The sequence below is a fragment of the Stigmatopora argus genome, chromosome 14 (genome assembly GCF_051989625.1).
Source record: "Stigmatopora argus isolate UIUO_Sarg chromosome 14, RoL_Sarg_1.0, whole genome shotgun sequence".
NCBI lineage: Eukaryota > Metazoa > Chordata > Actinopteri > Syngnathiformes > Syngnathidae > Stigmatopora > Stigmatopora argus.
This window is the reverse complement of record NC_135400.1, coordinates 17,217,665-17,231,049: the sequence shown is the minus strand read 5'-3', so window position 1 is coordinate 17,231,049 and position 13,385 is coordinate 17,217,665. Positions and strand designations below refer to the sequence as shown.

Here is a 13,385-nt window from a genome sequence, read left to right as displayed (position 1 = left end):
TTTTATGCAAAATACGGTTTATTTTTTTCTTGAATTTCATTCATAGACGTCAAAATAAATTTTGTTAAGCATTTTATCTGTTTATCCTTTCTCTATTTCGAAGTAAATAACCATATCCGCCACATTATCTGGCGTTTGGTCTTTGTCACCTTGCAGTTTTGTGCATGTCAAGTTGAATTTATGCACATATAAGCCGTACCCTTGATTTTTTTTTGCGACAAACACAACGTATATGCGAGAAAATACAATAGTTTAAATTTTTAGGTGTTAACTCATTAGTTCTGATTGCGTTAGCTTTGTAAGTTGGTTCTTTTTGTTGTAGTTTTTAAAAGATTGTACACCCAAAGATGGACTACCGTGATTTACGACCCTAAAACGGAAAGTTTTGACGTCAACGAAGAGGCGTGCGAGGGCGCTGGAGAGGAGCGCGATAGCCGGGAACATTTCAACTTTCCCGAGCGTGAAAAACAAACCGGAAAACAGCGACAATTTCGTTCTAGAAAGCCGTGAGCAGAGGAAAATTAAAGAAGAAGAAGAAGCGCTTGCAAATCCCTGAGTGCCTTTGAGCTTCCCTCAATGTTTTCCACCTGCAAGGGAAAAAAAACGGGAGAGATGATGGAGAGAGGCTCCCAATTGGAAGACGGGAACGGAGAGATTTAAGGAGCTCAGACGGAGGATAAGCAGAAAAGGGGAGCGCTCATTAAATTGAGCCGAACCCTGAAAAAAATGGTGAGGGAAGCCGGTTGGCGGTTAGCTTGGTTGACACCTAAGGAAAGAAAAAAACAACAACAAAGTCACCACAAATAGACAAAGAAAAAGAAAGCCCACCCCCCCACAACGCCCCTCACTTTAACAACACTTGCACCCACACATCTGCGCCAAAGGCTCCGCCCCCTGCGGGGGGTGACGCTGCGCGGATCGATGAGAGTAATAACGGTGAGGAGGAAGAAAGTAGAAGAAGAAAAAAGAAGAAGAAAAAGTCAACGCATGTGTGTTTGTGTGCGTTGGCCAGGCGTTGCCGTGGCGACCTTAAATCACCACAGGCTAAATTTGGTGAGATGTTTTTTTGCCGGAACGCACGGCTGGGTCTATTTCTTGTCAAAATTGGCAATAAAATAATAAAGTTATGATGGAATTGATGGTGGAATTTTCAGTCAGGTATTTTTTTTTTAAAATTGGAATCTTAAAAACGATTCGTCCAGAAATAAAATGACTCATTCATAACTATTCGGGGGAAAAAATTATACTGGGAATGGTGGAATTATTAATCCCTGTTGTAGTAGTAATTATTGAATTGTAAACATGTCACATATAGAAATGTATACATTAAAAAAAGTCTGTTTAGAAAAACTGCACTTTTTCTGTCCAACGTTAGATTTAGAGAACACTGCATAATTAAAAAAAAAAAAAACTAGGATTGGAAAGAAGCCAAAACATAAATTCGAGTGTACATCTTAATGACAGTAAAAGTCAAAATCAATAAATCAGCTGGAAATATGCTTCATTGGAGGCATGTTTGTCATTAAATAAGCAAAAATGCATTCATTACTGACCAAGTTTGCCCTCGTTGAAAAGTCAGCCAAAGCCAACAAAAGGCTCTCCAACTTTCTATTTCAATATTATATTATTGTAAAAAATAGAATTTCACATGGCCAGATTTGTATGAAATGTAGTGTAAACCCAAACAAGCATTTAAAAATTGCCAACGGTCTAAAAACAGGACTCACAAAATGCCCATTGCTTCTTCATTAAAAAAAACAAGCATTTCATTTCTATTTCAGAAATAAAATGTAGTCGTCTGGGGTGTCCAAACAACCACCCGTGGGCCAACCGTGGCCCCTGCCCATTTCTCATATTAGCCCGCAGCTAATTAGAAAAATACCACTCAATACGGCCCGCACAAGAAGCTAACATTCAGCTACCGTTCTGTCGCAATTCTCGGTTTTAACACTAGAGGGAGCTCAGACGACAAATGCAATTTTTGACCCGATTAGTTTGATTTCTTTCAAAGCGGCCCTCAGATTCAAAAGTTTGGACACCCCTGATACACGTCATGTGTTACATTGCGTTAAAAAGCAATGAAAGGGAGTCATGGATTCTGGAATGAATTCCTTTGGAGTTGAAAAACCGTAAAACCGTCTTTAGCCAATGTGTGCAATCCACAGAACGGCCCCGAGAGCGCCCGAGCGCCCAGAGGACTTTGAACGCAACGCCGAATAATCAAGCTCTTGGAAAAAAAATGGCAGTGTACTCACTGTAGGGGACGCACTCGTACTGGATCTCCAAGTATTTGTAAGTCCCGGGGCACGGGTCGGGGAAGACGTCGGACCCGGCCACCACCACGCACTGGGTGCGGTTGTTACATCTGCAAAGACAGAAGAGTCTTGTTAGGTTTAGCATTATTATAGATGTGTATCAATATAATTATATTATATGTACTTGCTACGAAGAGTTATTGACATTAATACAAAGGGCATTTTAATGCATCTCTTGCAAAAGTATCAAGAGGACTGGGAATGGCCTTGGGCAGGAAGATGGGTTCACAACAAGCACCCTTGGGAGGATTACCCAGACCTACAATTGCTTTGAGAACTATGATAAATTGTTATGAGACTCTAAAGTTGTTTAGACTTCTATGGGGCATGGCGTTAAAATCTTATGAATAAATTAGCGAGAGAGAGCTCGAGTTGTTTAGAATGATCCTGACCGGGTACGCGGATGGATGTATTCTCTTCTTGCAAGAATTGAACGAAGATGTGACTTCAGATGCCTCTTTTATTGTGAATTTGGAAATACCTAAGGATTATTCCAACAAGTCTCATTTTCAGTTTTGTCAAAATTGCTGTCTCCGAAGTATAAGTGCAAAGAACAAATGTTATTGGTGAAAGGAGAGGTCACCAAGTCCGCCCCTCCAACATACCAGAATCAAAAATTCAGCCCGTTAGAAGGTAGCGTTCCTACTTAGACAGGGAGAGGTAAGTGATCCGCTCGGGGGGGGGGTGATGCGATGTATCCATAACGGCAGAATGCCAAATTACGAGTCCGAAACTATCACTTATTTAGGTCTTTTGCAGAGAAAACGCACCTTATGGAAAAGCACTACCAATTTGGTCATACGCAGTTTCTGGGTGTGATGACAAGTAGGCTTTTTTTTGTTGTTGTTGATAATGACGACAGGGCCTATGTCCGATTATTATTATTATTGAAAATATGAGATGAAAACGGCGTAGATGTCTGTAGCGACGCGCCGTTAGCATTCTCGCCAAGGATTATTTTGGTCGGTGACTAATCGCGTCTTATTTTTGGGACGAGTCGACTCATCAATGAGCTAAAAATACGCATGGTTACTCAAAACAAAGCGCTGAGATGAGTAGGATGTTAATAATATGCCAGTGGTTCTGGATGGATGTTTTCTCAAAGACAAGGAGGGTGTTTGCAAATATCTCATTTGGATTCGGTGCAAAGATCATCATCTGCTTTCATAAGAAGAAAAGGAATTTATAAAAACTAAAACAAAGTGAGAATATAAATTTCTTTTTAAAAAATGAATAAATGCGATTCCCCTCTATGTTTGTGTTCCTGTTGCCATTTAGAATTTTTTTTAAACATTAAACTTGAAGTTTAAAAAAAAAAAACTACATTGAAATATTAATAGTTGTTATTAATGTTGCATTTTTAAAAATTATTTCTCTATATTTTTATAAATATTGTATAAATTACTACAATCTTAATGCAAACAAAAGTGATACATTTAAAATGAATAAAAATGAGATTTGAGAGTATTTATATTTTTAGATTTTTATCATGTATAAATTAATACAATGTTAATGCAAACAAGTGATAAAATTAAAACGAACAAAAATGAGATTTTAGATTATTTATATTTTTAGATTTTTATGATGTATATATGAATAAAATGTTAATACAAACAAAAGTGATACAATTAAAAGGAACAAAAATGAGATTTCAGTGTATTTAAATAAAGTTTTAAGAGCCTCAAAATCAAGGATTTGACAAATATGAACTCTTCTTTACAATAGATTCGCTAATTATTCGAAATGCGGCGGCAGCAGTTTTGGATTTTGGACCCCCCAAAAAACGAAGATGTGCGGCCCACCGACCTTTGTGACATGATCTTGACGGCGTCGGGCAGGTAACACTGCACGTTCTCCATCTGGAAGGGGTCGGCGTCGCAGATCTTGTCGTCGGTGCGCCCGTAGTTGGCCGTCTCGATCATGATGACGTCGCTCCCCGGGCAGCGCAGTTCGATGGGGTAGCCTTCGCACGCCAGCTCCCGCCGCATCAAGCCAAAGGGCATCATCGACCGGCTCAGTGCTGGGAGGAGAAAGATGGCGGGTTGAAAATAAAACGATTGATTCGGCCGCAGATCCCCGTACCTTGAAATGAGACGCCTTACTACGTGGCTAAATGGGACAGCGAGGGTTCTCACGCTCGCGTAAATGAACGACTGAAATGACAGGATGGACACGCGGGTTTGGTGAAACCGCGCATTAGAACAAATTCAAGCAGGCGATATTTCTGCCCTCCCAGTCCAAATGGATTGGACGCCTAATATATATATATATATATATATATATATATATATATATATATATATATATATATATATATATATATATATATATATACAGACATATACATACACACATCTACACACACCCACACATACACACACACACACATACACACATACACAGACACATACCCACACACACATACACACATACACACGTACACACACACACATACACATCTACACACACACACACACATTTACACATCTACACATTTACACACACACACATACACATTTACACATCCACACACACACATACACATTTACACACCTACACACACATACACACACATACACACACCCACATACACACACACATACACACACATACACACATACACATCTACACACACCCACATACACCCACACCCACATACACACACCCATCTACACACACCCATCTACACACACACATCTACACACACACATCTACACACACACATCTACACACACACACACACACACACATATACACATATACACATACACATATATATACATACACACACACGAGGGTGTAGCGCGCCTACTGCCCGCTGTTGGCTGGGATAGCCTCCAGCACCCCCGCTCTGGGAAAAAAAATGAATGATGGGAATGTTCGTGGAGGATTGCTTGTGGCACCTTTTGGCTCTTGTTGCGGTAACACGCCAGATCGCGCGCAAGATGCTCGCCAGGCAAACTGCGAACGTGTCAAATGTTAGCCAACGCCTCCGCACGGGGCAAAAGATGCAAAATAGCAAAGTGTCAATCTATACTTTGGTCACTGACGCCATTGCTTTGTGCTGTTTGACATGCGTGGCGGGCAGAGAACGAGAGAGACGGTGAGGGGCTTCTGCTGGGAGCCCAAGGGGGCCCGGGGGCCGCGGGGTTAATCGGCCAGCCGGGCCGAGAGGCACGGACGACGCTTGCCGAGGGTTAGTTGTCGTCCTTTTCCTTTGGGGGGCCGGAGGACTGTTTGCGGGGCGGAACAGACAGAATTGGGGCGGATTGAAACGGACTACGGAAAAATTTATGAAAACATAAAATACAATAATACAATATAAAGCATAAATCAATAAATTCTCATATTTTAGTTTAACCTATTCATCAATTTAAGGGTGAAAAAGCATTAGCATCTTTTCTTTGGGCATTGCAAATTCACTAATGTTGAACAGGAAAAAAAAGTTAGCATTAGCATGTGATTATCATTTTGGGGGCATTGCAAATTATTAAGTCAATTCACTAAACTTGAACATTAAAAAAAGTACCATTAGCATGTGCATTAGCATCTTTTTCCTCTGGAGGCTGCCAGCTAGCCTAGCCGCTGTCCGCGGTCCTGAAGTCGAACTCGCAAAACCCGAAGAGTGGATGTCACCTCTTTTTCAGACATATGTTATCATTGGAAATAATGTTTTTTTTTTTTTACATGCAAATCATGTGATTTAACGGATCTGTTGATCGGATACCTCAGAAATGTATGAAAGAGGGGAAAATGTCTTTTTTCCCTCCAATTATCAGACATTATAGCCATACAAAAAGGGCTATTAGCAAACACAACAGCAACAAAAATCAGCAGCAAGAAATAAAATTGCAAACAAAATTGATGTAGATATTTTGGTTTTAATAAATGATTTGATGTGATCATTTTCCTGACATTTATATCGTTATTGGATATTTTCTTTGTTTTGATTAGTCACTAGTGTAAACTATCAATATACAGGATAGTACAGTAAATGTATGAGTACTTTACTTTATCCACCTCTGATTGTGATGGCGCAGTGCCCATTTGGGTCAATGTTGACAACAGCCCCCCTCTCACCGACACACATCCCCCCCCCCACACACACACACTCGACACCCCTTGGGCGGTCTCTGGGTGCGCGTGCTCCGTGATTCACCGCCAATTGACTCGCTAGTATTCCTAAATGCCAGCCATTGATGCGACGAAAGGGGGGCGGAGTTAAGTTGTGTAACTAACTCCATCAAGGCTGAATGACTGGCGCACGCACACACAAACGCTCAGCCCCGCCCCTTCCCCCCCCACACACACACTTGGTATATTTCTGCCTCGCCAGCACGCAGCGCAAAATCACAAAGGCCTAGATGCAAAAGCGCTTGCTAATTACGGCCGCAGAGATACAAACAGCAGGCGAGGCGAAAAATGGTAAACATATAAGCACCCCCTAAAAAAACGGTTTTCATACACCTCGCCGAACGTGCTCAGGTGGCGGTAAAGCTCGTTTCTAGAATCTCGCAGGGGGTTAACAAAGCCCGGCGGCGTCAACCCGTGGCCTCGTTGTCGTGACTAGCGTGCGGTCAAAGTACACCGCGGCTGGACAACGATTAGAAGCTCGCGCTGAGAGAGTCATCGGAAGGTCGGCGGGGGGGGGTCAGAGGTCAGGCATGGGAAGAGTTAGTCATCAGTGACGGGGAGGTAATTGTAGAGTGTGTAGCGGACCTGTGGTGGGAAAATATTGGTCCACTTACGACTGGGCTTGAAACTGGTTCTTAGTTCATGTTTTTAAGACTTGAGCGGTTTGAGAGATTTGTTTTGTTTTCGGAGAATAGTTTCATATGTGGATCGTGCAGGCGCAATTAAAGTTATTGATCAGTGATGTCGTTGTTGGCTGAGCTAGAAGGATTTTTAAAAAATTTGCTCAGTATAAATAGAATTTCACTTTTTCAGAAAAAAATGGAAATTAAAGCTAGCGTTTGCAGAAAGAGGTCGAAATTTGATCAATTGTGATAACCAATCAAATCAGAGCCCTCATGTCGAATGACGGAATTCAAATTAAGTTTATCAATTTACTGTGTTTTGCTATTTTTAGAATCTCATAAATAATATTTTATTATTAATAAATAATAATAATTTAATTTGATAATTTGATAATTTTATTATCTAATATTTTTAGAATTTCATGAATCAATACACTTTTTATTCATGAAAGGAATCTGATATTTGAGTTTAACCTATTCATCAATTAGGATAAGGGTGAAATCATTGTAATACATTTATTTTTTGAATTCATTTAAACAAGTACTGTATTTTTCGGACTACTATAGGTCGCACTCGAGTATAAGCCGCACTAGCTAAAGTATACGCAATGAAGGAAAAACCTGTATTTGTTACACTGGACCATAATTTGCATTTTTGGGAGAGCATTTTTTAAATTTGATCAGAAATTAAGAATAATTCATTCATTCATCTTCCATACCGCCCATCCTCGAAACCCAGCTGTCTTCGGGCGAAAGGTCACCAGACTGGTCGCCAGTCAGTCATAGAGCACACAGAGAGACAAACGACCATCCACACTCCCAATCATTCACTAGGAATAAACATGTTAAAGTAACCATAATAAAATGGACAAGAACTGGCTAAATAGGCATCTCCAAACCAAACAGCGCGACTTATAGTCCGGGGAATACGGTATATGCATAAGCTAATTGGCTAATTTGGCACATTTTGGACAGTTTCTAAAAAAAAAAAAGTCTTGCCATAATTGGCCAGAGACGTCCAATCGGCGTAAAGTGGGAGGGATGGCAGCAAATGAACGAGCGTTCAAAGTGATTGGGTGTTTGTAAATCACAGCAGAATGATGAACAGAGTTGTTGATTTTTGAAGGGTCATTTCCTGAACGGCTTCGAATAAGAAATAAATCATTAAATAAAAGAAAGAATTCAGAAAATTCCTGCATTCATTTTGATTGATAGCCGGCCGTTTCATTAGCGCCACATATGCTTATCTTCTTGTGTTTGTGTAATTAATTTCAGCTTAATTTGCGAGGCGCCGTCGATCATGTGCACGCGCGACTGTTTACTTTGTCACACTGCAATTTTTCACTAAACGGGACCCGATGAAGACAAATCCATTACCCGCCACGGCTAATTTGTCATTAGCGCAGCTGCTAACTGGCCACAACTTTAGGTACACCTGCGCCCATCTAATGAGCAAATGGGTATTATTCGTTTTACTTATCAGTCAGAAAATTGTAATCGCTGCACCCCTAATTTGAACGTTATATATTATTATTATTGTTGTTTTATTTTAATGTTGGGCATAATGCAGGACTTGGTTTTAGATTAGATAATTTTATTCATCCCGTATTTGGGAAATTTCATTGTCGCATTAACAAGAGGGTGAGAATACAGACACAGCTAAAGACATTTTAGACATAAATAAATAGGTTATAAATAAGTTAATGCATATATTTTTTTTTCCGTGTCCGTATTCTCACTGTCTTGCTACTGTGACAGTGAAACTTCCCGAAAATGGGATGAATTAAGTTATCTAATCTAAAAAAAAAAGTCCTGCATTATGCCCAACATTAAAATAAAACAACAAAAATAATAATATAATGTTCATATTAGGGGTGCAGCGATCACAATTGTATGTATGTACATGTATGTATATGTATACGTATATACATATATATATATATACATATATATACACATATATACATATACATATATATACACATATATACATATACATATATATATACATATATATACATATATATATACATATATATACATATATACATACATATATACACATATATACATATATACATACATATATACACATATATACATATATATACATGTATATGTATGTATGTATATATATGTATATACATACATATATATACATACATGTATGTATGAATATATGTATATATATACACATATTTATACATGTATGAATATATGTACATATTTATATGTATATATACATATATACATATATGCATATATACATATATATATACATACATATATACATACATACATATATACATATATACATGTATGTATATATATATGTATATATTTATATGTATATATACATATATATATATATATATATATATATACACATATATATAGATAGATAGATATATACACATGCGTACATACATGTATGTATATATATGTGTATATATATATATAAATATACATATACATACATACATATATATACGGTGAGCTACTTATTTGCGGACGTGGCAAGGTAGGAGGTAAATATGCGATCGGTGGATAAATGAAGCGACAGCTGACTGTCGGCCATTTTTGTAATGACACCAGCTCATTTCCTAGTAATTTTGCGCGCCCATCTGCATGGCAGCGCGACGACGATCTTACTCCAGAGCGGCTCAAGTGCTCGGCTTCATAATGGAAGCTACAAATTAAGAGCAAAAAAGAGAGCCAGAGAGAAAGAGAGAGAGAGAGATGATTGGATTTGAATCATTATCTTTGCGCAGTAATTAAAGCCTGAGGGTGAATGGGTAAGTTTGGACCGTCTGACAAGGTTTTTTTTCCCTTTTTGTGAGGGAAAAGCTTAAGTTTTCTTCAGCTATTACGCTGCTTTTAGCCATTAGCGACGCTCCACGCACAATGACGGAAAGGACGTTCGCGTGCGATATTTTGTGTACAAATATGGACGTAGTTTTACGAGAGTCCGCTACGAAGCTGCGTAAACAACGACGTGTTTGGGCAATGGCAACACTGGAGTAAATAACAAAAAAAACAAATATTGAAGCTAGGCTTCAGATTTTCAGACTATAAAGTGCACATGATTACAAAGTTCATTGATTAAATATACTGCATTTAACATTTGTTCTTTAACTTTTAACAGATATGCTCATTGTTGGAAGAATTCATTATTTTTGTGTTATTTTTAATGAAGATTTGACACAGGTTTGACTATCATTTTTACAGTAGAGATGTCAATACGGCATATTTTAGGCCCATATGTCCATTTAAATGATATCACAGAGCCAAATGTTGTTTCAAAGAGACTTATTTGCAATTTAAATACATTTGAATAAAATATAACGCACCTTCATTAGTGTGGAGATTTAATTAAGCTATCTGAAAATATGAATATACATCAATGTAAATAAGGAAGATCCATTATTTAGGGATATATTCTGTAATATGTGCCCAAAAAAATGCCCAATATCGTATATTATGATTTTTTTTTTTATTCCACCATTACTTATACACACACGTTTTATGAATTAAAAAAAATCTCCAAATTGACATTTGGAGTTTTTTTTTTGGATTACTTTATTCATCTCGTATTCGGGAAATTTCACTGTCACAGTAGCAAGAGGGTGAGAATACAGACACAGCAAAATACATTTTAGACCTAAATAAATAGGTCATAAATACATTTATATACCGTATTTTCACGACTATAAGGCGCACTTAAGTCTTAAATTTTCTCCAAAAAAGACAGGGTGCCTTATAATCCAGTGTGCTTTATATATGAAAAAAAAAAAAAGTGTCATTCATTGAGGCTGCGCCTTATAATGCGGTGCGCCTTATAGTCGTGAAAATATGGTATATATATATATATATATATTTCCTGTGTGTGTATTCTCACTCTCTTGCTACTATGACAGTGAAATTTCCCGAATACACAAAAAACAAGTCCTGCATTATGCCCAAAATTAAAATAAAACAACAATAATATTAATATATAATGTTCAAATTAGGGGTGCAGCGATCACAATTTTATGTATGTATATTTTTATATATTTATATATATATATGTATATGTATATATATGCATATATATATACACATACATATATATATACACATACATATCACTTTTTTTTGTTAACACATTCTCAAGTGGCCAATCGAGACGATATGTACATATACACATATATATATATATATATATATATATATATATATGTATATATATATATATATATATATATATATATATATATATATATATATATATATATATATGTATATTTATATACACATTACTTTTTTTTGTTAACACATTCCCAAGTGACCAATCGAGACGGGATGAAAGGCGACCGAGCGGCGAGTCACCAGCCGCCGTCTCCTCGCCGGGATCGAAACCCAAAATAAAGAAATAAACCGTGACGATGATGAAGCACGACCGCTAGGAAAGCCTTAGCAAAATGGCAGCCAAAAAATTAACGACACCATCACAGCTATCCGATCCGATCAAAGCAAAACAAGCCCTGCCGGACCTGAAAAAAAAACACCCTCACTTCCTAAAACCAACTCAAATTTGCAAAACAACAACATTTTTCGTCAAAAACTCATTCCGCTTCGACCTCCAGACAAATCTTACTTTAGGGGGGGGATGTAGCAGGGGGGAAATATTAAGACAGCCAGTGAGACGACAACCTAAATTTCCAAGAGCGAGGCCAGGACGTGCTCGCCCTGTCAAAGCGCTTCAACGCTAGCTCCGCTGCCTAATTATGCAATGAAAAAAAACGCCCCAAAAAAACAAATCTTGGGTATAAAAGACGTCGCCCCGAAATAAAAATCAGCGTGTTCAAGTATGAGATGCAACCGGTGTAAAATATTTTTTTCCCCGAGGGAGAGAGGAGCGGCGCCACGAGCCGCTAGCGACTTGCTTTGCGTGGCGTATCGCTCGCAAGAGCTGGCAGACATCTTGTGTCTGGTGGACGCAATGTGTCGGCGTCAAGCAAGGCGGAGCACGGCGGGCGCCATGCTAATCAAATACAAAGCACCCCCTGAAGTTTGCAACTGGATTTTTTACTCTTGTTTTGTACGAAGAGGAACTAAAAACGATAGAGTTAGCATAGCGTCAAATGCAGCGGTACTGTGGCGGAAAGGCGGAGCTAGCCGTGTTGTACTTTTGCAAAAATGGGGAATTAGATTAGATTAGATTTTTATTTCATCCCGTAAGCGGGAAATGTTTCAGGGTTTTTTTTGGTCAAAAAACAGCGAAAGGAACAACGAATAGAAAAACGACAAAATTTAAGATTGGACAATTTAGCCTTAAAAATAAAATCTCAGATGTATATGTAAAAAATTCTACTGATGTATGATTTTTTTTTTACCTCTCCTTTAAAAAAAGACAATAAGGACAAGATGAGTTAAGAAAATAATTAAATTATGAACACATTTATAGTGTCAAACTCAAATATAACTTTTTTTGGCTCTCCCTATTTGTGCTGTAAACCCCCAAATTGAAGTCATGACAACGCAAAGAAAAACATTTCAGGTGAAATTATCTATGCAATAACAACAACAACAAATAACATGTTGATTGTGTGTAATAAAAGCTCAAATGAATTGATCAAATCGATTTCTCGTTCAGGTATAATCCAATTTATAGTACAAAGCTTTCAACGTGTAGCCTTTTTATGATTTTAAGATTTATGATCGTCTATAACGAGCGCAAAGGCGATGTTTTGATTACCGTTTGAACATCTTAAATCAGGAGCGTCAAATGATTCTTCGTTAGGGTTTCAATCAGAAGGCCATTACGTCTGCCAATTAAGGCCGCCACAATTTATCGAGCAATCTGCAACTACAAGATTAGCAATGAACTGACAACTATTTTAATAGTCCATGATTCATTCATTCATTCAGAGACGCCGCTCACCTAAAAAGTGACATGAAACTTCAAAGACTTGAAACACTCGTCAAAATATTTTCTTCTCTTCTATTTACTTTGGTTCTCAATTAAAAAACATTCAATCATTCAATGCCAGTCCTTCCCTGGTCAAATAAATTGCTGTCAATAGCATTGATAAATGATTATTTACAATCTTTTAAAACATATATTTATATATATAATATAATATATTATTAAAAATATTATATATATATAAAATATAATAAATTATTACATGCTGTCAGGCTCTTTAAAAAAACAAATGGCTGAATATTAAGACCAACCGTATGTATACATCTATGTGTATGTATGTATATGTATATTTATATACATGTATGTATATGTATATTTATATTTCAGCAACACGCTTATTTATTT

The 13,385-nt window shown here is 37.6% G+C and overlaps 1 protein-coding gene across 4 annotated transcripts in view; it reads right to left on the bottom strand.

The window, feature by feature from the left end:
* Positions 1-13,385, bottom strand: part of LOC144087977 (adhesion G protein-coupled receptor L1-like) — a 121,975-nt gene that overhangs the window by 46,256 nt on the left and 62,334 nt on the right. For all 4 annotated transcript variants that reach the window (XM_077618135.1, XM_077618136.1, XM_077618133.1 and 1 more), the window contains 2 exons: positions 4,122-4,335; positions 2,256-2,365 (listed from right to left, as the gene is read on the bottom strand). In XM_077618135.1, coding sequence (XP_077474261.1) covers positions 2,256-2,365; positions 4,122-4,335 — 324 coding nt within the window. The remainder of the gene's footprint in view (positions 1-2,255; positions 2,366-4,121; positions 4,336-13,385) is intronic.